This window comes from Lontra canadensis, unplaced genomic scaffold, assembly GCF_010015895.1.
Source record: "Lontra canadensis isolate GAN:19392208 unplaced genomic scaffold, GSC_riverotter_1.0 scaffold41, whole genome shotgun sequence".
NCBI lineage: Eukaryota > Metazoa > Chordata > Mammalia > Carnivora > Mustelidae > Lontra > Lontra canadensis.
The window spans coordinates 6,441,675-6,466,455 of record NW_022631035.1 but is presented as its reverse complement, the minus strand read 5'-3'; the positions used below and the strand labels follow the sequence as shown (position 1 = coordinate 6,466,455).

The 24,781-nt window shown below is 49.0% G+C and overlaps 2 protein-coding genes across 2 annotated transcripts; both read right to left on the bottom strand.

Annotated features, from left to right (window-relative positions):
* Nucleotides 1-4,155: 4,155 nt before the first annotated feature.
* On the bottom strand, nucleotides 4,156-13,143 carry LOC116875490 (CMRF35-like molecule 7). Its single transcript, XM_032871051.1, has 4 exons — nucleotides 13,085-13,143; nucleotides 6,929-7,258; nucleotides 5,335-5,422; nucleotides 4,156-4,460 (listed from the first exon to the last, which is right to left on the bottom strand). The coding sequence occupies exons 1-4, from the start codon at nucleotides 13,122-13,124 to the stop codon at nucleotides 4,316-4,318; spliced, it is 603 nt and encodes a 200-aa protein (XP_032726942.1). The 5' UTR covers nucleotides 13,125-13,143; the 3' UTR covers nucleotides 4,156-4,315.
* A 3,446-nt stretch (nucleotides 13,144-16,589) lies between these two features.
* On the bottom strand, nucleotides 16,590-20,765 carry LOC116875326 (CMRF35-like molecule 6). The gene is made up of 5 exons (XM_032870698.1): nucleotides 20,670-20,765; nucleotides 19,832-20,167; nucleotides 18,217-18,295; nucleotides 17,594-17,647; nucleotides 16,590-17,078 (listed from the first exon to the last, which is right to left on the bottom strand). Exons 1-5 carry the CDS (start codon nucleotides 20,728-20,730, stop codon nucleotides 16,994-16,996), a joined length of 615 nt encoding a protein of 204 aa, XP_032726589.1. The 5' UTR covers nucleotides 20,731-20,765; the 3' UTR covers nucleotides 16,590-16,993.
* Nucleotides 20,766-24,781: the final 4,016 nt, after the last annotated feature.

Genomic DNA, 24,781 nt, shown 5'->3' with positions numbered 1-24,781 from the left:
CACTGATCTCTTTACTGTCTCCATAGTTTTGCCTTTTCCAGAATGTCATATAGTTGGGATCATACAGTATATAGCACTTTCAGATTGGCTTCTTTCATTTAATAGTAGAACTTTATGTTTTCTCCACATCTTTTTGTGGCCTGATAGCTCATTTAATCGTAGGGTTGAATAATATTCCACTGTCTGGATGGACCACAGTTTATGTGTTCATTCACCTACTGAAAGATGTCTTGGTGGTTTCCAAGTTTTGGCAATTGTGAATAAAGCTGCTGCTATAAACATTTGTGTGACTTTGGTATGGACATAACTTTTCAGTTGATTGGAGCCAATACCAAGGATTGCTGGGTCACAAGGTTAGAGTATATTGAGTTTTGTGAGAAACTTCCAAACTAACTTTAAAAGTGCCTGTACCCATTTTGCATTCCCATCAGCCGTGAATGAGAGTTCCTGATGCTCCACATCCTTGTCAGTATTTAGTGTTTTCGGTGTTTGGGATTTTGGCCGTCCTTTTTTTTTTTTTTTTTTTTACTTTTTAAAAATTTAAAGTCAACTAATTGACATATAAGTGTTATTGGTTTCAGAGGTAAAGGTCAGTGATTCATCAGTCTTCTATGCTACCCAGTGCTCATTACATCATGTGCCTTCCTTAATGTCCATCACCCAGTTACTCCAACCCCTCATCCTTGGATTTTGGCCATTCCAGTAGGTGTGTAGCAGGATCTCATTATTGTTTTAATCCCAAGATGTGTTTTCTAAATCATGTTCCATGGTGACTGCCACAGAAGAAACCATGATTTTCCTGCTCAGCTGCAACCTTTCTCTTCAGTGTTAAAAGGAGAGCAGCTGATAGGAGAACGGGCCCTTGCATTTCTATCTAAATGTGTAGAAGGAGTCAGCAAGGGGCTCCCCCATTCGTACAATAGTCCATGTGCCCTGGAACCAGTGCCTGGACCTCACAGGCACTTCAGTTACATTTGTTGAAGGAATTCATGGGTGGATGAATAAGGGAAGGATAAGGATTTGACCTGGCCCCAAACGCATGCTTTCAATGGGAACAGCAGCCTTGGCCCAAATTCCCCAAAAATCATCCTCCCAGCTCCCCACTGGACAGTGGTCCCATCTCTTGGGGACTGAGGCTGGCCTCCACCTTCAGGATGCCTCCTGTCCTGGCCATGCTGAGTTGGCTCCAATCATGGGACTGCACAGACTTAAGGGCGATTCAGGAAACATTTGGGGATTGGCAGGAGGTAGACCAGAGGGCTAAATTTGAAGTAAGGTGATCAGCAAATTAGGAGCTGGGTTGGAGATGATGCAGGGCAGCAGACGGTGCCCTTCTGGTGAGAGAATAAAACAGTGGCACCCAGAGAGAGCCCAGACCAGACCTCTTCCCTGGTAGCCTTCACAGCATGGATTTGAGGAGAGGCCAGGAGAACTGCCAGGGCTGTACCTGGACCCCCATTCTGGTGGAGACTTGACTCCCCGACAGCCGAGGTGCAGAGCAGGGGGGACATAAGCAGACCAGCCATGGGGATCTAGAAAGCCTGCGCATGTGGACCAAGGCAGACCAGTAAGCTGTAGGGGGAAATGTTTCAGAGGTAGGTGGAAGGTGCTAGAAACGTCTTCCTTTAACCTCATTTATTAAGAAAACACATTCAGGACATAGCTAGTATCAAGAGGAACTAACCCCATGTCCCAGGTAGTGGTAGGGGCCCTTCCCACTGGGGTGCCCTTTCCGGATGGGGCTGCCATTGATTCTCCTGACCCTGACCAGTTTCTCCCTGCTCTTGATAAACTTCATCTGTGGTTGCAAAGCTGCTCAGAAGTGGGGTGGTGGGGGAAGCTCCATTAAAAAAAAAAAAAAAAAGGAAGTAAGGGCCCACAAGGAGGAACCTGTGGGGAAGGAGAAGTTATGCTTTCTTCTCAAAAGAGCAGTTGACTCTTGCTCTCTCCCCTTCTCTGCTTCTACTAACTCCTGGTTATCGTGTGTGCCCATGTGAGTACATGAGGAGCTGTCCCCATCCAGAGCTGTTTGTAAGCACAGGGGCTTGGGCACCAGGCTCCTAGTGGAAACTCATTTGCTGGAAAACTCTATCCTGCCCCAGTGGCTAACTTACAATTTCTGTCTTTCTCCCTACCTTGGACAGCAAATGTAAGAGGCAAGTTTTGCTTCACCATTTTCATGGGAACCCAAGGGGCAATTTCCAGAAGTGTGTGTGTGTGTGTGTGTGTGTGTACGCACGTGTGTGTGTGTGCGTGTGTGTGCATGAGCACGCATGTATGGTGGGAGTGGTGTTCAGGACAGACCCCTGAAGCCTACTCCAGTGCATTTTCTTTGATGATGTCCTGAGAGTAAAAACCCAACCGCAGATTCTCCAAAGACATAGGGGTTGTTGAATATCAACAGGAAGACACTGTGGGTAAAGCAGGGACCAAGGCAGCGATTACCAGGGGCCTTGCACCCCTTTGGGCCAGCTAGTGAAGATGCTGGGCTCTGGCTTTGCCCCCCAAGGACTGCTTGTCACCCGAGTCTGGTTGCATCTTGGGGAGGCTGGATCCAAGGATGTATCTGCAGAGAGGGACCTTTGGAGCTGGTGGACTACGGACCTTGGTCCCCAAGCAGGGTGATTCAAAGGCTATTAGTCTGGCTCAAAGTTTATCCTCTCTGGGGGCAGTGGAATTTTTAGGCCCACCCACTGACCAGAGCCTTACAGCAAGTGAAAGTGGGAGAATGTTTCTCGTTGGCTGAAGGGCAGAGAGAGGGGATTCTCGCTTCCCGGTGGGGAGGTGATGTTCCGGCTACCATGCTAAGGACAGGGATTCCTGTCTCCTTTATCCCCTGGTGAGCCACCTTCCCATGGCTGCCTGAGGCTCAGAACCAAGGCCTACCTATGGGGACAAAGGACAGGGTGGACACGTCCTCCCAGGTGTTCCGAGGGAAACATTCCACATAGAACCAAGGGCTGGGGCACAGGAGAAAATGAGGTGCTGTTGCTCAGAGGGCACAAACTTTCAGTTATAAGCTAGGTCTGGGTTTAGCATAGTGCATATAGCCTGATGACTATGGTTAGCAATACTGTGTTGTATACCTCAAATTTGCTAAGAAGGTAGATCTGAAGTGTTCATCTCACATCAAAAAAAAAAAAGAGATAAATATGTAAAATGATGGGTGTGTTAATGAACTAGGTTGTAGTGTTTATTTCAAGGGGTTTATATATGTTAAATCATCACTTTGTGCCCCTTTTAAAAAAGCACATTTACACCTTAAGTATATACAATTTTATTTGTCACTTATAGCTCAATAAAGCTGCAGGGTAAAACAAAGGGAAACATTCCAAATGGGTGTGTTTGTGTGTGTTTGCTTGTGGGTGGACACATCTCAAATGGGGGGGTGTTCCTTCTTACGTGATGTGACAGTCCCTTTGGTGGGAGGATCCATGGCCCATAAGGTAAAGTGGCCGAGTCCATCCAGATGGACAAACCAAGAAAAAGTCATTTATCATGACACTTTTAATGATTAAGGTTATTTAAACAAATTAATTATTAAGATTATTAAAATATCATCATGTTGGAGAGACCATATCTTTTCCTTCAGACAGTTTTCCTGACTGCCCTCCCCAACCTTGAAGGAGTTTCTGAGGCCCAACTTGACTGGCTTACGAAAAAACCCTTATATATCAGAAGCTCAGATATAGAGAGTGCTGAACTGGTCTCAGGAATGAAGGAGACCAGGGCGTGGGCAGGGTTCCATCTCTCTGTCTGTCTGCACCCCTACTGCTTCTCTCTGTGCTTTGGTCGTTGGTTCTGTGCCCCAACTTCTTCCAGAAAAGAGGATGTGGCTTGGGTTCCACCCCAATAGCTCTGACCATGAGCCCTGACCCCATGTTGTGTAGCATGGGGCATTTGCAACCTGAAGGGGTGGGAACAAGTCTAAGAAGCCATGAAACCTCAAGAGGGTGCTGAGTTGGGGCACCTGGGTGGCTCAGTGGGTTAAACCTCTGCCTTCAGCTCAGGTCATGGTCTCAGGGTTCTGGGATCGAGCCCCACATCAGGCTCTCTGCTCAGAAGGGAGCCTGCTTCCCCCACCCCCGCCTGCCTCTCTGCCTACTTGTGATCTCTATCAAATAAATAAATAAAATCTTTAAAAAAAAATGAGTTGTGTGCCTGAGCTGTGCAGAGCCAGGAGGGTGCCTGGCCAGCCCCTCAGCACCCCCAGCATCAGTCACCACTTCCCGAGGACCCAGAGGCATTTCTGCCACAGCCTGGGTCTCCTCTGGAAATGGGGTCCAGGAGTGGAAGTTTCTGCTTGTCCGTCTGTCTAAGGGGCTGTGTCTCTGACGAGATCAGAGGACAAGTTCACATAGATGGGCAGTCTCTGCTGAGACCCCTTCAACCAAAAGACAGTACCAACCAACATGAGCAAGACCAACACCTTCAGGAAAGCCAGGAGAATGTAGTGGTTCCTGCAAGAGAGGACAGAGCTGTCAGAGCCCTAGGCGCCCAGGCCCCGTCACTCCCTGCACCCTGACGGGAGGGAGCATTGGCCAGCCCTGCAAAGCCTGAGACTCTGGACCCGGAAGCCCCAGGCCAAAGACTGCAGTGGCTTTGGCTCAGTGGCTCAACCATGAGGGCTCCTCAGAAGGAAACTCACATTGTCGGTTTTGCTTGGCTCTGGGCCCACCTTCCTTTCTAATCGCGCCTCCTGCATCTCCCCTTTCCCGAAGTGAGTCTCAGCACCCTGGGGTGGCCCACGACAGGCTCTGTGCCTTTGCTGCTCCTGAAAATGCCAGCTCCAGGTGGCTGAGCCACACTCCCACTCCGTGGCACCTAGCGCCTCGCATGGTGGGGATTTTGTCTTATCTCCCCTTGGTATGCTCTAGGTCATCAGGACTTCGTTGTTGTTGACAACTGAACATAAAGAAAGATTCTGGGGGTGCCTGGGTGGCTCTGTGGGTTAAGCCTCTGCCTTCGGCTCAGGTCATGATCTCAGGGTCCTAGGATCGAGCCCTGTATCAGGCTCTCTGCTCAGCAGGGAACCTGCTTCCCCCCACCCACTCTGCCTGCCGCTCTGCCTACTGATGATCTCTCTCTCTCTCTGTCAAATAAATAAATAAAATCTTTAAAAAAGAAAAAAAAAAGATTCTGCTGCGTGGCTTTCTTGGGAGGTTGGAATGGGGAGTTGGGGGGTAGGGGCAACATGGGCAGGAACGAGTTGTTGGGGGGATAGCGGCTTTGGGCCTTCACTCTGGCTGTGACCTCTCTGGTGGCCCGTGAGGGTGCAGAAGCAGAGTAGGAGAGGCCCCAGGTAGGGGCAGTGTCAGGATGGCAGCCACTCACCTGATGTAGGAGTTGGATGTCAACCCTGTACGTCTGCTGGTAGTTGTTCTGGATCTTGGGCTCACCGAGGTGCTCAGAACCATGTCCACTAGACACAGGCAGAGTTGGCCACAGGTTATGGGGACAGACTGGGGCTCATGGGTGGCTCCCTGCTGGGCCCCCTGGGAGCCACCCTGCCCCTCGACTAGGAAGCCAGATACAGTCCCCAGGCTTCTCCCTTCCTGCTGACTTTTCTTTTTTTTCCCCCTTCCTTCCTTCCTTCCTTCCTTCCTTCCTTCCTTCCTTCCTTCCTTCCTTCCTTTCTTTTTTTCTTTTTTAAAGATTTTGTTTATATATTTTAGCGGGGAGTGGAGAGACAGAGAGAGAGGGAGAGAATCTCAAGCAGATTCCACGCTGAGCACAGAGCCCGACACGGGGCTCAATCTCACCTCCCTGAGATCTTAGCCTGAGCCCAAACCCAGAGGCAGACACTTAACAGACTGAGCCAGCCAGGTGCCCTCTGCCTGAGTTTTCTGAACCAACACTCAGTCGCTTTCCATCGACTCAGGTAGAAATAAAAAGGAAACAGGAGCCTGTGCTGTATGTGTTTCTGGGGCGAGAGATCCATCTTTCCACTTCTCTCCACTTACGCCTCTAGGTGGGACTTTAGCCAGACGGGGGGCGGGGGGGAGCTGGGCGGGGAACATCATTGGTCCTAGAGCAGTGCCTGAGCTGGGCTCAAGGACAAGTGGTTCTGGAAATGGGGCGGCCAGTTACTGGGGTGGTAAGGAGGAGGAGGAAGACTCTGGAGGGCTGGTGAATAAGAGGGCACATTCTGGTTCTATCGTGAGCGATGGCTATGATGAATTAAACATCTGTATGAGAAACTATGAAGACAATTTATGGTCAGCTACTTGGTCATAGATTCCTGAGACCAGCTTGGCACTGACTGTCCATGAGCTATTTTTTAGTTGAGTCCTAGGCCTGCGGAGACCCCAGGACAGACAGAGGGGTCCCTGATGTTGGCATAATGGTCAAATCCTTCTTTTCTGCTTACAGCATTCTCTGTTACCTGAGCCACTTCTTGGGTCCCTCTAACTCCTTGCTCACTCTTATGCAGCCAGGGAAAATAGAGAGCAGGGTGGCTGGGGGCCCAGAAAGGAGAGGCACTGTCGCATGCCCAGAGCTACTCTGGGTTGGGCAAGTTCCTGGGGTTCAGTGCTCTGGGCTTCCCCAGGTATCCCCTCTGCCTCTCTCTGTGTAGTGATGGGTCAGGAGTGTGACTACCAGTGACCACTTCCTGGAGCCATGCCTTGGGACCCAAGGCATCCAAGGTCCACCCACACCTCTGATGAGAGACTGGGGGGCTGCCAAGGTTGTGGGTCCCCAGGACAGCTGGGCTGGACCACGGGCAATGATGCTGGGGTCCATGTTCCCACCCCTCCCCCAAGACTATCTATCTAGATACCTCAGGTGACCTCAGGGACTGTGATGGGGACGCTGTTCTCAGCTACTCAGCCATTTCCCTTCTGCCCTTGGGGAGGGGGAAGCAGAAACCCTCATTCTTTCTGTCCTAAGCAAGAGGGCCTCACTGTGTAGATGAGAAAGTTCTTACCTGGGTCAATGGTCACTTTGATAGATGCCCCAAGGTCAGGTCCATATCTGCTAATCCCACACCAGTAAGTGTCTGTGTCACTTTGCCTGACCTCCTCCATGGTCACTGTGAATAAGAGGTGACTCCAGTTGTCCCTGATGGACACACGGTCTACCTTCATTTCTTGCTCTGATCCATCAGTTTCAACGAGGGTGTGGCATGACTCCCAGTCCGCTCCACGACACCACCACTTCTTGTAAGTCTCCCATCCTGGTGTATATTGACACTGCATGCTCACCGAACCCCCCTCCAGGCCCCTCACGGACTCTGGGCCTTTGATGGAGAAACAGCCTAGAAAACAGAATCCTAAGATAAAACCCCTGCCTCCTGGAGCCAGGCCTGTCCTGGGAGCCCCAAGGGCTCAAGTGGCCCCAGATTGGTGTCCAGGGACTGAGCCAGGGTCCCAGCCTTTGCAGCTACCCACTAGCTGACCCCCACAGGTCCACCTCCTCTGTCCAGCTTCCCCATCAGCTCCCACGGTGTACACTGTCTTTCTTGGCTTCAAAACTCGGTCCTCTTCCACTCTCTCTTCTTCTGACTGCTCATCTCTGAGTCTTCTACTGATTTCTCTTCCTCCCTCTTTAAATCTTGGTGCAAAAGTGGTGTATTGGTAAATACTTAACAGCTAACCCTCCGGGGAAGAAAATCTCCATTTGTAACATTTTCTAATTTCTGTAGTGTAAATATTCCCAATCCAGGTCGAGCTCAGGCAGTCAGTGCAGTGTCACTGGACACACAGCTGAGAAAAGTCGGTTCTTGCCAGCCAGTGTGAACCAGTCCCAGAGCACTGGGGGTGGAGCCGAGGGGTCCCTCTCCGGTCCTCGTTTTGTCCCATCTTACTACACCCCCGTGGAGGAATTCTCCCTTCCTATGATTTTGGTTATTGCCAACATGCTGATAATTCCCCAAATTCCCCTTTCATGGCCCACATTCTTTCCTTAGCTCCAGCCTACTGTTTCCAAATACACACTGTACATCTCTACCCCAAAGTCAGTAGTCCCAGGACTAAATCCTCCTTGAACTTGGTCTGTTTCAGTATTTCCTCTCTCCCTTGGAGAGCTCATGTGGTGCACTAGCAAAGGTCTGTGGGGAGTGGGATGGGTTAGGGACAAGCAAGAGTTGGAAGGGTATCGTGCTGCTCTGGGGATTGACTCCAGTCAAGCTGAGTATATGTGACTGGACAGACACTCTTTGTCCTTGGCAATGACCTCTTGTGCTTTGATTGCATGGAAGTGAAAAAGTAGGGAGAAGCAGAGAAACACAATAGAAGCCTCTCCTGACTGTCTTAGCCCCAGAGCCTCAGGATCAGCCCAGGGGGGTGAGGGGTTGTCTCCAGGGGGCCGCAGGAGTCAGGTCTGTTGCACCAGGAAGGTGCACCTCCTCATACCCTGTACCTTCTTCCTTTCAGGTCACTTGAGGTTTGCATTTGTGCTCAGTAGAATTATGTCTCCCAAAGATGTTGATGTCGTAATCCCAAGAACATGTGAGGAGGGGTAATTATCCTGGATTATATAGTTGGGTCTAATGTTATCAGAAGGGTTCGTATAAGATGAAAATGAGTTAGTGTCAGAGTCAGAGGGCGATTGGAAGATGCTATGCTGCTGGCTTGGAAGATAGATAAAGGTATCATGAGCCAAGGAATGTGGGCAACCTCTGGAATCTGAACGAGGTGAGAACATGGTTTCTTCCCCAGAACCTCCAGAGGGAATACAACCTTGCCTACAGTAGGATTTTATCCAAGAAGACCATTTTGGACTTCAGACTTTCAGAACTTTAAGATAATAAGTTTCATCATTTCAAGCCAGTTTGTGGTTTGTGGTCATTTGTTACAGCAGCCATTGGAAATAAACTCAGTATTCCATGAGCAGAACTAACTCTACTCTTCAAACCAACAGCATTCCTAGCGCATCTGACAGAGAACTTGACATCTCCATTGATCCTGTCCTCCCCTTCTCCCTCTACAACTGATTGGTGAGCCCTTTAGTCGACTCTACCTCCAAAATGCTTCTTAAAGTGATTTCTTTCTTTCCCCCCACCCTGTCACGGTTCATGATGCCAGCATGACATAGCAGAAAGAGTGAATTTGGACAGAGAAATTCACATCTACCACACACTACTTGGGAAGACTTGGGTAAGCTACTTCACCTCCCTGGGTCTTGCTTCTCAATTTGCAAAATCGTTTCGCTACTTTCGAACTTTGCAGGTTGCTGTAAGACTTGGGTATGTGTCAAAACGCAGATCTTCTGGTGGGGGTTGCCCCCTCAGTGAGAGCCTCTCACCAGGTCAAGAGCCCATCTGGTGCCTGGATCATGGCCGTAGCACCCAGAGAAGTTTCTCCAGTTCCTGTTACACTCCCTTCTCCAGTATCCTCTGCATATCACTGTTGGAGTTTCATGCTAAAATAGTCCCCACCTTGTCCTCAGCAGCACTTGTCATGATCAGGATTTCAGGATCTCTTCTGCAGCCGCTCCCCACTGCCTCAGAATGATTTAAAATGCTTTTGTTGGACTTCCAACTTTTTTTTCTTCTAAATCCAAGTTCTCTGTCCAGCACCATTTCCTGCTCCCCCTTGCCTTCCACTGGACCCTATAACACCCACCCCCCCACTTTTCTTTTCATCTGACCCTGGTAGGCCCTCCCAAGAGCTATGTCACTGCTCCCACCCTTCCTTCCACTTCTCTGAGCCCAGCCTGCCTACTGATCACCTTAATTCCTTTCCCAGCTAGAACTGCTTCCTTCCATTGCTCCATGACCTCATAGGAACCTGAGTGCCACACTGGTATTTTATTACCACTACCAGTCTCTCTCTGTCTCCTTTACTAGGATGCTCTGTCCTGAAGGGAAGAGACTTTGGGTGTGCATTCTCCCTCTTCCCCGTCACCAGTCCCCGTGTCTTGCATGGTATCTGGATCCTGGAAGGTACCAATAAAGTTTATGATCATTTTTGCAAAGGAGCTTGTTGTCATGCTCTTGGACATTTTGATTTGGTTTTGGACATTTTGATTTGACATTCTGATTCTGGCATGAATTATAATTTCCACACCAGGGGGCACTGAATTCTAAGGCTGCTAATTACAGTGCTAACGTAAAACACAGTAGAGTCTGGAAATAAATTCAAACACCATTACTGAGAGATTGGGCTAATAAATTACTGTCCTCGCATATCATGGTTAAAAGAAGAAAGATCACAAATAATAACAGGGAAGACATCCCAGAGACATCGGTATTAAGTTTTTAAAAAGTTGCCTAACAGAGTGTTTGGATTCCATTTCTGTGGTTCTTCCATGGCCCATGCATAGGAAAAAAAAAATAGGTCAATGAGTCTTCTAAACTCTTGACAGTGGTCAGTGCTGAACCTGGGACTTGGGAGGAAATTTCCCTTCCTAAATCATACATTTCTATTATGTGTAAATGTTCACAATATCATTAACTGATAAAAAATGACAAAGAAAAAATTTTAATAATCAAAAGGACCCCATTAGGAAAAAGATTGCTAAGAAACAGTAATCAGTGTCAATTAAAATGAAATACAAGAGTTGGCAGAAAAGGTGGCTTTCTTTCTTAAGACAACAATAGCAACGACACAGCTACCATCCGAAGCTGAGGGTCAGTGTACATGGTATTTGCCAACAATCATAAACAGAATTAGAGATATTGCTGCTCTGAAACAGAAGTTTCATCAATCCCAACTTTGCTAATTTAATCTTGCAATAAAGCATTCATAATGTGATTAGGCTTGTTTTAGAAAGAAATATATGCGAAGTTTTCATAAACACAGACTGTGATGGGTGGAACTATTAATCAGGCCCGTGTGTTTTGTGGAGTGTTGGTCTGAAGGAAGGTGGAGATGTTAGGACAGCAGTCAGCTGGGAGCAGAACTCGGGCTGATGAGTTTTAAAAGCATAAGTCTGTTTGAATCTCAATTTTTCCTTTCCCTGACTCTGAGATATAACCTCTTTCCTTCATGTCAGTCCTTTGGGAAATTCTGCCCCATGTGCACATCCTTGTGAATGTGTGAATGTGTGAATAATCTTGTGTCAAAGTCAAGATAACAGTTGAGCTCCCGGTCTGGGTTGATAAATCCCTGTCTGCTTTAACAATTTCCTGTCTGGGTTGATAGGTCCCTGTCTGGGTTGATAGCAAGGCAGCCAAGGGAAGGGCTCAAAGCAGAGGGGCTCATGGGGTGTGGGATGTACAAAGGGGTTTGAATTTACCTTGTTTTGCACTGATGGAGCAGGGCGTCCCTGCTGGTGTCCCCATGCAGCCATGCCATCTCAAGCGCCCAAGAGTAATTTCTGGGGTACAGGTCTCTGCTCCTGTTCCCCCACTTGCAAACATTCCCTGAGCACCCATCAATGCCAGTGGCCTGCCTTAGGGCTGCTGTGGGACAGGGTACCAGAACCAACAAGAACGTCTTATGGGAAGTCGGGTCTTTCCAACTTCCCTCCATCCACTTTCTCTCCTTTTCATTTCACAGAAGAAATCCCAGAACATCTGAAGGCTGCCAGTTAGTGGGGTGGCTTTCCTTGCATCACTGACTACTTCACCCCTTTCCATCGTGAAATGGCAGAGTTGGAGGAGGAAGGACACCCTGTCTTGTTTCTGCAGCCAAAGCCAACCTGTCCAAAGCCACAGAGTAGCCACTGTGAGTCTCAGCCTTCATCTGGGGGAGAAGACTCTTTGTGTAGGTCTGTGCATATAAGGGACACTGTGTGTGAGTGTGTGTGTGCACACGTGAGTTTGTGTCTAACTCTGGAAGAGTGTGTGAGCACACAGATGTGAATGGGGGACATGAATGCTTGTGGGTACGTGCATCTGAGTCCATTGTGTGAGTGCCTTGTGTGTGGGAGCTCAGGCAGTCACCCTTCCCCTTGGCCTCTGGGTGAGCTTGGTGTTGGGATTAAGAGAGGGAGCAGATGGGGCTCTTTGAGCTCAGATGCAAAGCTAGAGTCCAGGGGGAGAGGCAGACATTCTGAACTGCTGTCCCTTGGGAATTCTGGGCTGTTTGGAGTCCTGCCTAAGGACCATAGTGGTCACAGAGAAGCCACTGCCCTCCCCACCTGTCTACAGGTAACATCACAGGGCCTCTGTCACGATAAAATCAGAAATGGCCTTGATAATTTGAGAATGACCATAGTCCTTGTCTATTTATATCTGATCTGAATAGCAGAGTCTCCCGACATTACAGCTAGAAAGAGAATCAGAGACCTTCCATTCATACCAGAAATCCAGGTCTTAGAACAAGGAGGGGGCTTGCCTGTGTCATGTGCTGCTGTCAACTGGAACTCCAGTCTCTCATCTCCCTGGTTATGGCCTTTTTGGGGAATCCCTGTGGACCAGTTTGTTTTGCTAGAAGGTCTGTCTCCTGGCTCATAGACAAGACTGTGTGTGACCCACATGTACAGCATACATTGTGCAAACTTTTGGACTAACCTTAATGCTCTCTCAGTGTATGCAGTGGCTTTCCACAGAGAAGATACATGACCCCCTCCCATCTCCCATCTGGGTTCCTGAGCAATTTTCTCTTTGAAAGTCTCGGTTCCTGGCCATGGTGTCTAAGAGCCTTCTTAATCTTGTCTTGTGCTTTTTCAACCTCATGGCCAACCAGTCACCCCAAGACCTCCTGCACACTGAGACCCTTTGTGCATGAATGTACCATCATTTCTCAAGGCTCCGTGTCTTCGTCAAGCAGTCCTCTCTCCATGGAATGTTCTTCTCCCTTCTGTGTTTGAAGGGTTGATCCCTTTCTTCAAGGTTCATCAGATGGATGGTGTCTGTATGGGTTTCTGCAGCTCCTTCAGCCAGACCTGCTTGGGCCTCTGAGCATCCCTCCATCAATTCCTGCCATTGTTTGTTCTTTATCTGCAAGTCTTATCCCCTGAGCTGTCTGGGGTCCCCTTTCTAATGGCTAATCCTGTTTCTTTTTTCCCTTCAAGTCCTCAGGGCCTCGTGAATGCCTGACACAGAGTAAGAACCCTTTTTTTTTTTTTTTGCTTAAAAAATTAAAAAAAACACATCTCATTTCCCCAGAAATCATATCCCCTCCTGCCTGGACTAGCTCTTGGTCCTCTGCCCTGCCACAGGGGTACCAAGTCCCCAGAACCCCTCCACACTCACCTGGGAAGCTGAGCAAGAGAAGAACTAGCCACAGCCTCATGGTATCACCTCCCAGACTCCTCGCCTTTCTGCGGACAATGGGAGAGCACTCTTGGATCCCAGCTGGACTCTCGCAGCTCTGCCTGATCCCAAGCTTGCACTTTGAGTTTCTGGCCCTTTGAGTTTCTGACCCACTCACTTCCTTTTGTAGAGTATTTCCTGCTTTTAATTATTCAGCAAATTGAATGTCATTTCTTGAAAGGGATGGGGCACAGGGCACAGAAGTCACCACTACATAAGAAAGAGGAAACTAGGCTGTGTGGCATGGGGAAGGGCAGGATATGGGTCTGCAGCAGGGCTAGAGCAGGGGCATCTGGTCTACCAGGCTTTGGGTCCAAGAGGTACAATAGTCTGGGTGTCAACTCCAGAAATGTTTCTCTATCACAACAGTGGGTCCCAGCAGCAGGGAACCCGTGAGCAAGCTTGGCTTACCTGGAGATGCATTTGTTCAGGTGTTATATAACCAAGGGCATAAAAGTGTCAGCTGGAGAGTCAGACACACCTGGGCTCTCATTCTGAGCACCACTCACAAGCTGTGTGACTATGGGCAATTACTGAACTTCTCTGAGCCTCAGTTTGTATATCTGCAAATTGAGCTGTGATGGAATAACAGAAGTGTTGTTATGGGAATGAAGTGAGAAAATGTATGTGAAGCTCTGAGATCACAATCCTGGGATAGGGCTAGCACTCTACATCGGTATCAGTGCCCAGGGCAAAACTTCACATGCTGGATGAAGAGTCACATAAAGCAAGGCCAGGACAGGAGGCCGGGAAAGAGAGAAGGCGATGGACTGGGTTTCCTCATTAGTAATAAGGCAAATTCTAGCCCTAACCTGACATAATTTAATTAGCATCCTGATTTATAACCCAGTAGCTAAAATTCTTGAAGAACAGTTTTGGGAAGCAGATGAGTATCTGGCCTGGTGTCCAGGCCGGGCTGCAGAGGAAGGAGGTCTTCCTGGAGGTCTTGTTTGGGGGAACATTCAAAAGGCTGAGAGGAGGAGGAGGGCTCAGTCCTGTAGTGATGCAAATCATATTACAAGTAGGAGTCAAAACAGTATGGTACTGGCATTAAAAAAACATATAGATAAGAGTTGGGGGTACCCGACTGGCTCAGTTGCAAGAGTATGTGACTCTTGATCTTGGGGTTGTGAGTTCAAGCCCCATGTTAGGTGTGGAGATGACTTAAATAAATACAATTTTTTAAAAACCATAAACCTATAGACCAGAATTGAAAGCCTACAAATAAGTTCCCACACATAAAGTCAATTAATACTTGACAAGGAAGCCGAGAATATCCCATGAGGGAAAGTATAGTTCCTTCAAGAAATGGTGATCAGAAAAGCGGAGAACCATTTGCAGAAGAATGAAACTGGACACCTCACAAATATTAACTTAAAGTGGACTAAGACTTAAATTAAGACCCAAAACTGTGACCCTTATAGGAGAAAATAGTGGAAAAGCTCCTTGACATTGGTCTTGGCAATAATTTTTAGGTGTGACACCAAAATTGTAAGCAATGAAAGCAAAATTTAATTAGTACGATGGCATCAAATTAAAAACTTGTGTACAGCAATAGAAACAATTAATAAAATAAAAGACCTACAGAATGGGAGGAAATATTTGCAAATCATGTATCAGATAAGGGGTTAATATCCCAAATATATAAAGAGCTCATACAACTCAAAATCAACAACAACAACAAAATAACAATTCCTATAATGTGATTGGTCTCATTTAAAAAAAAAAAAAATATATATATATATATATATATATATGTCAGGGGTCCCTGAGTGGCTCAGTCAGTGAGATGGCTGACTCTTCGTTTTGACTCATGTCATGATCTCAGCGTCCTGAGATCGGGCCCCATGTTGGGTTCAGCACTTGGTGGGGAGTTTGCTTGAGGATTCTCTCTCTCCCTCTCCTTCTGCTCTCTCTCTCATAAATAAGTAAATCTTAAAAAAAATAAAAATATGTGGGAAGTTTTCATAAACACAGACTGTGATGGGTGGAACTATGAATCAGGTCCATGTGTTTTGTTGAGAGTTGGTCTGAAGGAAGGTGGAGAGGGTAGAACGACAGTCAGCTGGGAGCAGAACTCAGGAACAGGGCTGATGGGTTTTAAAGGCATAAAGCTGTTTGAATCTCAATTTTTCCTTTCCCTGACCCTGAGATGTAAACTTTCTCCTTCATGTCAATCCTTTGGGAAAGTTTGCCCCAACTGCACCATCCTTGTGTGGCCAAAGGCAGTCAAGGGACAAGCTCAGAGCAGAAGGGCTCATGGCAGTGTGGGATATGCAAAGGGGTTGGAGTCCACTTTGTCTTGCACAGATGGTGCAGGGCATCCCTGCTGGTGTTCCCATGCAGCCATGCTGGCTCAAGAGTTATTATTGGGGTACAGGTTTGTGCCCTGCTCTTCTACTTGCAAATGCTTACTGAGCACCTACTCACCAACTCTTTTAACCAGGTTAGAGTTCCCCTAACAGTGCACTTGGGTTTCCATTCCTCCACATTCCTGCCAATGCTTGCTCTCTCTTGTCATTTTGGTGATAGCCATTCTGACAGGTGTGAGGTGATGTCTCATCATGGTTTTATTTGCCTTTCCATGATGATGAGGGATGTTGAGCACTTTCTAATGTACCTGTTGGCCATTTATATGTCTTCTTTGGAAACTATTTAGTTCCTCTGCTGATTTTTTTTAAGAGAGAAAGAGAGAGAGGGAGAGCCTGAGTGGAGGGGAAGAGGGATAGGGAGAGAACCTTAAGCAGATTCCACGAGCTCAGTGTGGAACTTGACGAAGAGCCTGACATGGGGCTTGAGCTCATGAGCTGAAATCAAGAATTGGAGACTTAACCAACAAAGCCACCCAGGCACCCTTCTCTGCTCATGTTTTAACTGGATTGGTCAAAGGATACAAACTTCCGATTACAAGACGAATACATTCTGGAGACCTAACATATAGCATGAAGACAATAGCTAATGATATTCTGTTATATACTTGAAAGCTGCTAAGAGAATACATATTAGATGTTCTCATCACGAAAAAGAAATGGGAGTGATGTGGCGTGGTGGCGATGTTAGCTAACCCCTCAGTAGTAATCAGTTTGCAATATATATGTATCAAATCAACATGACCTACACCTTCATCTCACATAATGTTATGTGTCAGTTATATCTAAATAAAGCTGGAAAAAATAAAAATAAAAGTAAACTTGGGAGGGGCACTTGGGTGGCTCAGTTTTAAGCATCTGCCTTCAGCTCAGGTTATGATCCCAGGGTCCTGGGTTCGAGCCCAAAATCGGGGTCCCTGCTCAGAAGGAAGCCTGCTTCTCTCACTCCCACTCCCCCTGCTTATGTTCCCTCTTTCACTGTGTCTGTCTGTCAAATAAATAAAATCTTTTTAAAAAAAATGTGAACTTGGGGACTGATAAAAAATGTAAGTATATAGATCAAAAATATATATGTATATATATGGCAAACCCATGAAGAAAACAAGGAGAACATGAATGTAAGATTCACACTTGGTTTCCTCAGAGGGCAGCTTGGGACTTCAGAAATATTAATGATGTTTATTACTTAAGCTGTGAGGTGGGCACCCAAGAGTTGAAGAGTATTTGGGCTGTAAGGAGTATGCATTTATTGGGAACATTTTTGTGTCTATGAAAGATTGCAAGGAAGTTACAAAAGAGTTTACAGAGTATTCGGAATGAAATAAGGACGGTGGCTGGAGGTGTTGGTCAGAAGGCCATTCCCATCCATCAGATGGGCTGTGTTCCTGGGCAGGTCATCAATGGGCAATTGGTGTTACTGATTTTAGTTATTGGGCTGATGCCGCCTCCCCACCCCAGATCCCCTCTGAGGCCTGTTCCCTCAGAGGACAGCACTGAGCATGCTCAAGACCAGGGGCACCTCCAGGAAGACCAGGAGCCGGAAGTAGATGCTGCTGAGAAGGGACCTGTGGGGGACAGTGACAGGCAGTGAGCCACGTCCTCGGGGAGATGCCCTGGTACCTTCCACTTTCCTTCTGTCCCTGTGCCCATGTCCTGAAGCTACAATAGTCCACACAGAGATGAGGCCCAGGTGGGTCCATGGGCAGGACAGCCCCACATAACAGATACTCCCGTGACCCTCAGGCTAACAATTGTCCTTGAGACAGGACTTTGAACATGGAGAGGGCCTGGCTATTGGAGTGACATAAGGGAGATCGCAGGGAGCAGGTGGGACCTTAGATAGAACCTAGGAAAAGGGTTCTATCTAAGCCCTCCCCATTGGGGCTTATCCTATATATGGACTAGAAATCAGCACTAGGTTATTTGTCTAATGCCTGCTCTCCCATACACAGTAGTTCCCATGAGGGACTGGAAGTGTTTGCTTTAGTCCTAGGATCCATCTGGCACCTGTGTGGTGCCTCCAAACCTTACCCTTGAGATTCAGTGGTTAATGATGGAGGGAAGGAAGGACCCCACTCACCTCTCCTCTCCCTTAGAAGCCTGGTCTTCAATAGGATGACTCCTAGGTGAGGGCCTGTGGGGTGGAGAACAGGGGAGAGACTGCAGGGGCCCCCAGAACACCTGGCCTGGACCTGAACCTGAAGGGCCCCTTTGCACAACACTGGCATTTGTCTTCCCTGTCCCCGGAGCCCGATTTCTACAGATACCTGAGTGCAGGCTCCCCCAATCCTACAGGTCTCCAGGGAAATGTCCGGCCAGGACTCACTGGCCAGGACTCCCTGATCATTGTGTATTGAAGAACAATCTCGCCTCCCATCACTCCCCACACATGCTCTCCCCCACCCATCTGTCCTAGTTCCCCCAAGCACTCATCATGAGCTGGCATTTCTTCTGTTGATGAATGTGTTGACTTCTTCACTGTGTGAATTTCCCAACTTTTGTCAGAGCCGGACTGTGTCTCATTGGCCTCGGGCTGTATCCCTAGAAGAGGGCCTGGCGCTTGGTAGGACTTCCACAGTGAGGTGTGGAATTGGTAAGTAAGTGTGGGACTGAGGCCACAACAGTCACACCCACACACCTCAGCCCCCCGTGTTCCCCAGAAATCACCCAGCTGTCAAAGGTCTCCAGCTGCTAGCCCCTTACCCAGGATGTTGGCTAGAACTGGGGGACTCCTGCGAGATCGTGGTCTTCTGCATGGGGTCTGGCAGGGTTGAGTGAAGACCTGTTGTTGATGAGGGAGGAGAAGGCAGGCTGAGGACAAGCCAAAGCTGATACCCCACAACCCCACCCCCCATACTCCTGGGTGGAACAGGTGACACTCCTCCAGGAACTTCCCAGCTGTCTTCATGGCAATGCCTTCCTAGAGGGAAAAAGAGCCCTAACACTGACAATGGCAAGGCCTCCAGTATCCTGTGAGTCTTCTTTATCACATGAAAAGCCTTCTGAAACCTCCCCTTTTCCTTACCTCCCCAAACTTCCAAGTACACAATCAGCCGTCCCTCACAAGCCGGGGCAGCAGCTCTTTCTGACCTGGGGTCCTGTCCCTGAGCTTTAACGAAAGCACCATTTTGCACCAAAGATGTCTCAAGGATTCTTTCTTGGTTGTAAGCTCTGGACCCCACCCCACCAAACCTTACCCATATTCCAAAACCACATCAAGCGTGCTGGGGGGGCTCACAGAACGGGGGGTTGCAGTGTTGGCTGGGGGGGAAGCACATGTCAGGCCTGCTGTCCTCCCCAGGTTCTCCCACTCTCTGTCAGCTGTGTGGCTCCAACTCACATAGTCCTGGTCACTCAGGCCATCTGGACAGGTGTCCGGGCTCCACATCCGCCCACAGCCACACCCAGGCCTGCCTGAGACTCCAGCCTCCCCAGCCCCCTCTGCAAGTGCACCCTGGCCAGGTGGGCAATTTCAGAGGCAGAGCATCTCCCAGCAGGGCATGGGGCAGTGTGTGGAAGGAGCTCAGGGCTCTGGGCTCAGCCACCCGCCCCTGGTTTCCCCTGGCAGAGGATGGGCTGAGCTTTCCTCTGCAGAGACTGATCCAGAGCTGGGGGTGGGGCTGGGTCCTCAGGGAGGGCTGATGTCTGGAGTGAGGATCATGAAACAGAACCCCCACATTAGGGTCTGGGGCTCCTTCTTGGGCCCCTGTCGAGACTGCTGCAGACCCCCAGGATCACAGCTTTGAGGCTGGTGCTCAGGAGCCATCCAAGACACAGTGATGTCCTGTTAGAGCCCCGGGGTCCTGGGCAGCCAGTAAGGGAGAGGAGCCAAAGCCCTAGGGTCCCGTTCCCCATTGGGAGGATAGAGAGATGTCCAAAAAGAGGCTCAGGACACTTTCAGCATGGAGAGGACCCTTGTCAGGACAGGAAGACAGACAGCTGTCCCCACACTCAGGGCCATTCCCACTGCCCACCCTGGGAGAGCTTTAGGTATGAGAGTGTGACAGGGCGGGGCACACTGAGACGCTTAGGTCAGCTAGAGGTGTGCATGTGCTTGTGTGAGTGTGCAGACAACACAATACCTGCACACACACTTAAACACGCAGACATATACACAGACCAAATGCACGACACATGCACACACACACACACACACACACACACACACAGGCACACCCCCAGTATCCTGTGTCACCCAACCCATCCTCACCCCGCTCTTCTATCCCATGTCCCACCACTTTCCTGACAGGGTCGGGGTGATCAGCCCCAGTCTCAGGCAGCTGGTGCTGGTGTCGGGGGAGGGGTGTGCACAGCTCACCTGGGGTCACAGACAACACAACTTGGAAGTTGAGATCGAGCAAATATTCTGGGAGCCACGATGTATCGATTCCACACCGGTATGTTCCTGTATCACTTTCTGTGAGGTTCTCCAAGGTCACTGTGAAGGTGAGGTTTGCAGGACGGTCCCTGATGGACAAACGGTCCTTCCTCACTTCTATGTCTGCTTCTTTGGTCACCACAATATCCCCCAAGCATGGGCTTTTGCACCAGTACTTGGCATTCTCTCTGAATTCCTCTCCGTACTGACACTGCACACTCAGGGATCCCCCCACTGGGCCTGTCACAGAGGTGGGGCCACGCAGAGACCAACAACCTGGAAAACACAGCCAAGTGTGACCCCTCACCAGATGGGCCTGGGTCAAGGGGATCTGAGGTCAAGGTGACCATTGAGTCCCTGAAGGGCCCTAGGGGTCTGGAGGAGGCCTTAGCAGGAGACAGGCCTTCCTGAGATTAGAAAGCAGATGTACCTTCCTCCTCACAGAGTGGACCAAGGTTTCCTTGGTGTGTCTTGGTGTGTGTGTGTGTGTGTGTGATGCACTTAGACCTTGTTTCTGACTATGACACTACAGTAATGGTGGTCACAGGAGCCCCTCCACTCAGGGCTGTTCTGTCCACTATATTGGACATGACTCACCTGCTTTATGCACTGAATCCTCCTGGTCGTTGTTAAGGCACTGCTGGCCGATCCGAGAATCTTCTCTGCTCTCCCTCCTCCCTCCCACGTCCTTCTCCCCTCCCCTGCCCCCCCCCCCCCCCCCCTCTTTCCCCCCCTCCCACCCAGGGCAGACTCCCCTCCCAAGCTCAGCCCCGCTCACCTGGGACCTGCAGAAGGAGCAGCGCTGCAGGCAGCCACAGCCTCCCGTCCCCTGGGGTCATGTCTGTAGCACAGATGTCACCCACAGAAATGCCAGACTCGTGAGGGGGGATAATTTCAAGTCTCCTCACAGAGGGTCTTCTGTGCAGGGCCCACTTCTTCTTTCTGGGGTCTCTTTGCTTCCTCGTCCTGCCTGTGTTTGTTGTCAAAATCTTCTTCCACGCTGACTCAAGCTGGTTGGGGTGCAGGAAGCTTGGGGACAGAAGCAGAAAAGGTTGAGGCGGAATCCTGGACCTGGTGCCCCGGATCCACTCAATCCCGATGACAAGACAGCTCCTGGTCCAGGACTGGATTGGGATTGCTGTCCCTTTCCACAGCCAACATCTGCTCCTCTCACTGTCCACACTCACCCCACAAATGGAGCAACACGGGAGCATTTCCTGCTCAGTGGAATGTCCGCAACCCTGTGATGTGTCACTTCCTTCTGGTCAGGATGGACCATGTCCGGGGTGGAGCCCCCAGCAGCCCATCTTCTCAGGCACCAGTGGTGACCACAGTGGTGTTAGGACCCCCCAGCCTGCAGCTCCAAGCACCCACAGTCCCCGTGAGACCCTTGCTCTCCTCTAGCCACACAAGTTGACACTGTGACCTCTGATGCTTTCAAAGGTTCTATTTGGGTTCTGGGTTCCGAACCAGGGTACTAATTCCCCAGGTGTGCTTCCCTCCTGTGTGTTTCCCTGTTCTCAAGACACGGACATGGAACAGCCATCACCAGTCCCATGTGCACCTCATTTTGACTCCTTCTTGTTTGGAATGTCCACCCTACTGTGACTCTCAGGGCAGAGGACTGTCAATGGACAAGAGGGTCCAGAGACTGAAGGAGCTGATGGGACGTTGGGGACATGTGAAGCTGAGACTGGGCTTTTTCTCTCCATCCAGTGGCAAGAGGAGCCATTGTGTAAGAAGAGGATGGTCTGACAAAGCACTGGCTGCCGGTGTCCATTTTGGGTTCACATGGTGACCAGGGGCTTCTTCCAGGAGCAGAATTGGGGGATGGTCCATGCCAGGAGGTGGGGAGGTGGGTCTGTCCTAACTCAGAGTGGCTTGTTCTCATGACATGATGGGTTTGGGGTGGGTTTACTCTGGAAATGGTAAGGAGGTGGGTCACAGTGCAGGGCCTGACATCTTGCCTGGGTTATGCCAACTCCTCAAACTTGACATGCACAACCAGGTCAATCAATTTCCCCCTAAACACTCTCTGCCCAGATCTGCTTCTCCTCCACACTGTCTTATCCTGATCTAAGGCCACAGTATTCCCAGAGTTATTGCAACCAGACCCTGTCATCCGCGATTCCTCTCTCTGTCTCTCCCCATTATTATTTCTTCTAGCATCTCCATCTGCCCATATCCTCTCTTCCTCCTGACATTACAGCAATCCTCTCTTCTCTCAGTGTAATAGTGCCATCCCTGTTCCTCTGAGTCCTCTTGTGCTTGGTCCTCCCTCTGTTCCATTCATCAGCAAGAGAGCTCTTCAACAAAACTCAGAAGTAGCCAGTACACCCTTGGTCCCATGTCCTTCGGATGAAACCCCTCCCATGCTTGGCTTGCATGGTCTGAGTGGCCCAGCCACTTCTGGGTTCTGCATTTCTATCTTGCTCCCCCACCACAATGTGCTCCATGTTTTATCCACTGTGCCCACCCTTCCCCAGGGCCTTAGCACCTGCTTGTCCCACTCTTTGGATCCTCTGCCCACCTCTTCACAGTGCTTCTTCCTTCTTACTCTTTAGATTGCACCTTGGATGTACTCCCTTAGAAAGGCCTCCTCGATCACTCTTCCTAGGGTCACCCTGTTGTCTCAATCACCAACCCCTGTTTGTTTCCTGCATAGTTCACTGAATCTTGTCATATGTTTACTTTTGGTGGTCTCTGTGCATCTCCACTACTGGGATAGAGCTTATATTATAGCAGCATTCTGGGTCTGCTTCATTCTTCACACAATGACTCAGTGGCCAACTGCACTTTGTGACCAATGGCTGACTTCTGATAATTGTTCATAGAATGAGTGAATGAGTGATTGAGTCAATGAATAAACACTGCATTGGCTGCAGACATGGGCCTAGACAACTGTGGTCCAAAGAGATGCAATATCTATGGTGGTATAATGAATTCCCCCAGAACTTGGTGGCTGAAACCAGTATTTATTATCTCACACTTGCTGAGAGTCACAAATCTGAGAGTGGCTTATCTGGGTGGTTGTGGCTCAGTGTGTCTCTTGCACAATGGTGTGGTCAAGATGTTGACCAGGCTATACTCATTGGAAGGCTGGACTGGCCTGAAGGATCTGCTTCAGAGATGACAGTCCACTTGGAGGTTAGCAGGAGTCCTTAGCTCCTTGCCCAATACAACTGCTCAAGTGTTTTCATGAGGTGACATCCAGCTTCTCCCATGGAGAGTGATCCAAGAAGAGCAAGGCACAACATATTTATGATTTATCCTTGGAAATCGTGTACCATTGTTTCTGCCATATCTAGGGACCACACACCCACCCTGACACAATATAGAGGACCCCTGCCAAGGGATGTGGATATCTGATCTGAGTGGAAGCTATGAAAGGATATGATTCTTAAAATATCAAATATCTGTGTATTTATATTTGTTCAATTTCCTGTTCCCCTGTGACACTCCAATAAAAGATTTTAAAAACTAAACATCAAAACATGAAAGTAAACCTCTGAAACTTTGCTTGATTTGGGTGCGGGTGTAGATGTTCATTGGTTTTGGAGTTTCTGTAATCTTCCCTGCAACTAGTTACACTGCCTAAAGCTCAGACACCAATAATCTAACCAGAAGCTTATTTTGAGTGATGATATCAGGAGGGAATGCAGATTCCTCTGGTTTGACTGCTCAAGTGCCTTTCCCTCAGACCATGATGCTGGCAAGCAGAGAGTGGCCAGCAACCAGCAAGAGGGAGAAGCACCATCTTCAGACCCAGGAGAGGGTCTGCAGAATGAGAGGGTTTGTCAGGCATCTGGTGGCCATTGTAACACATACTGGGAAACTTGATAAGAACTCACGGTTTCTTCAGTCTTCTCAGCCCACCACCTTCTCTTCCATCTCTCTTTCACTTCCCGTTGCATCTTCCTTTTCTAAAAACTTGAGTTTCTACAGTCCTGGCTGAGCTGAGAAGTTGGAAGAGGCACCAGGTGCACAGAGCAATTACAACAGAGATTTGAGTTCAGGTTTAAGTCCTCAGTGTGACGGTTCACGGTATGGGTTAACTGTCCACGGGTGGCTCAGATGGAAGATGATCTTGGGTGTGTCTGGGAGCATGTTTCTGGAGGAGATGAGCCTTTGAATCCGTGGACTCAGTGAGGTAGGTGCCCTCTCAGCAGACTTTTGCTTTGTGAAGGTCTCAGCATCTGAAGAAAAGAGGGATGTCAAAGTAGGGTTACAAACATTCTGGGCTATTTGAGAGTGGGAGGAGGTAAGTGCTTGGCTTGGGTCCCAATGTTAACCAGGAGGATGAAGAGCTCCCCGGTCAGCCTGCACATGGAGCCTCAGTGTCCCCAGTCTCTGACAGTGTCCTCATGGGCACCAGCTTATCTCTAGGACACCGGGAAAGATGCCTGAGCTGTGTGCCCATGGCCTTTGGGCGTGCTCATGAATCAACTTTTGGACATGCAAGTGGTCAGAGGGCATAATTAATTGGTCTAAAAAAATGACTCCAGAATTACAAAGTTAGTTCACTTGTGGTTGGTTGGAATAAGACACATGAAGAAATAGCAGGATGAACATCTAAGTCAGAGCAACCCTGTGATTGTATTGCTAATTCAATTTAGACATAATGTTAAAGATGACTTTTGAAGCTGTTAATGGGAGGCCAGGCCAGAGCCAAAGGGCAGACTTCTCTCCCTGCACTGCAAGACAGACCCTCCCACCCCAAACTCCTGACCATTTCTGCCCATCTTCTTGGTCCTGGCACTTCTGTCTCCTTGTTTCCCATCCCCTCAGCCACCTTTCCTTAGACCTTGCTGGCACGGACCCCAGGGAGTCCTTGAAAGAGCTGCTTCCCTCACTTCTGGGCAATAAGAGGAAGCATCGCCAGATGTCGCC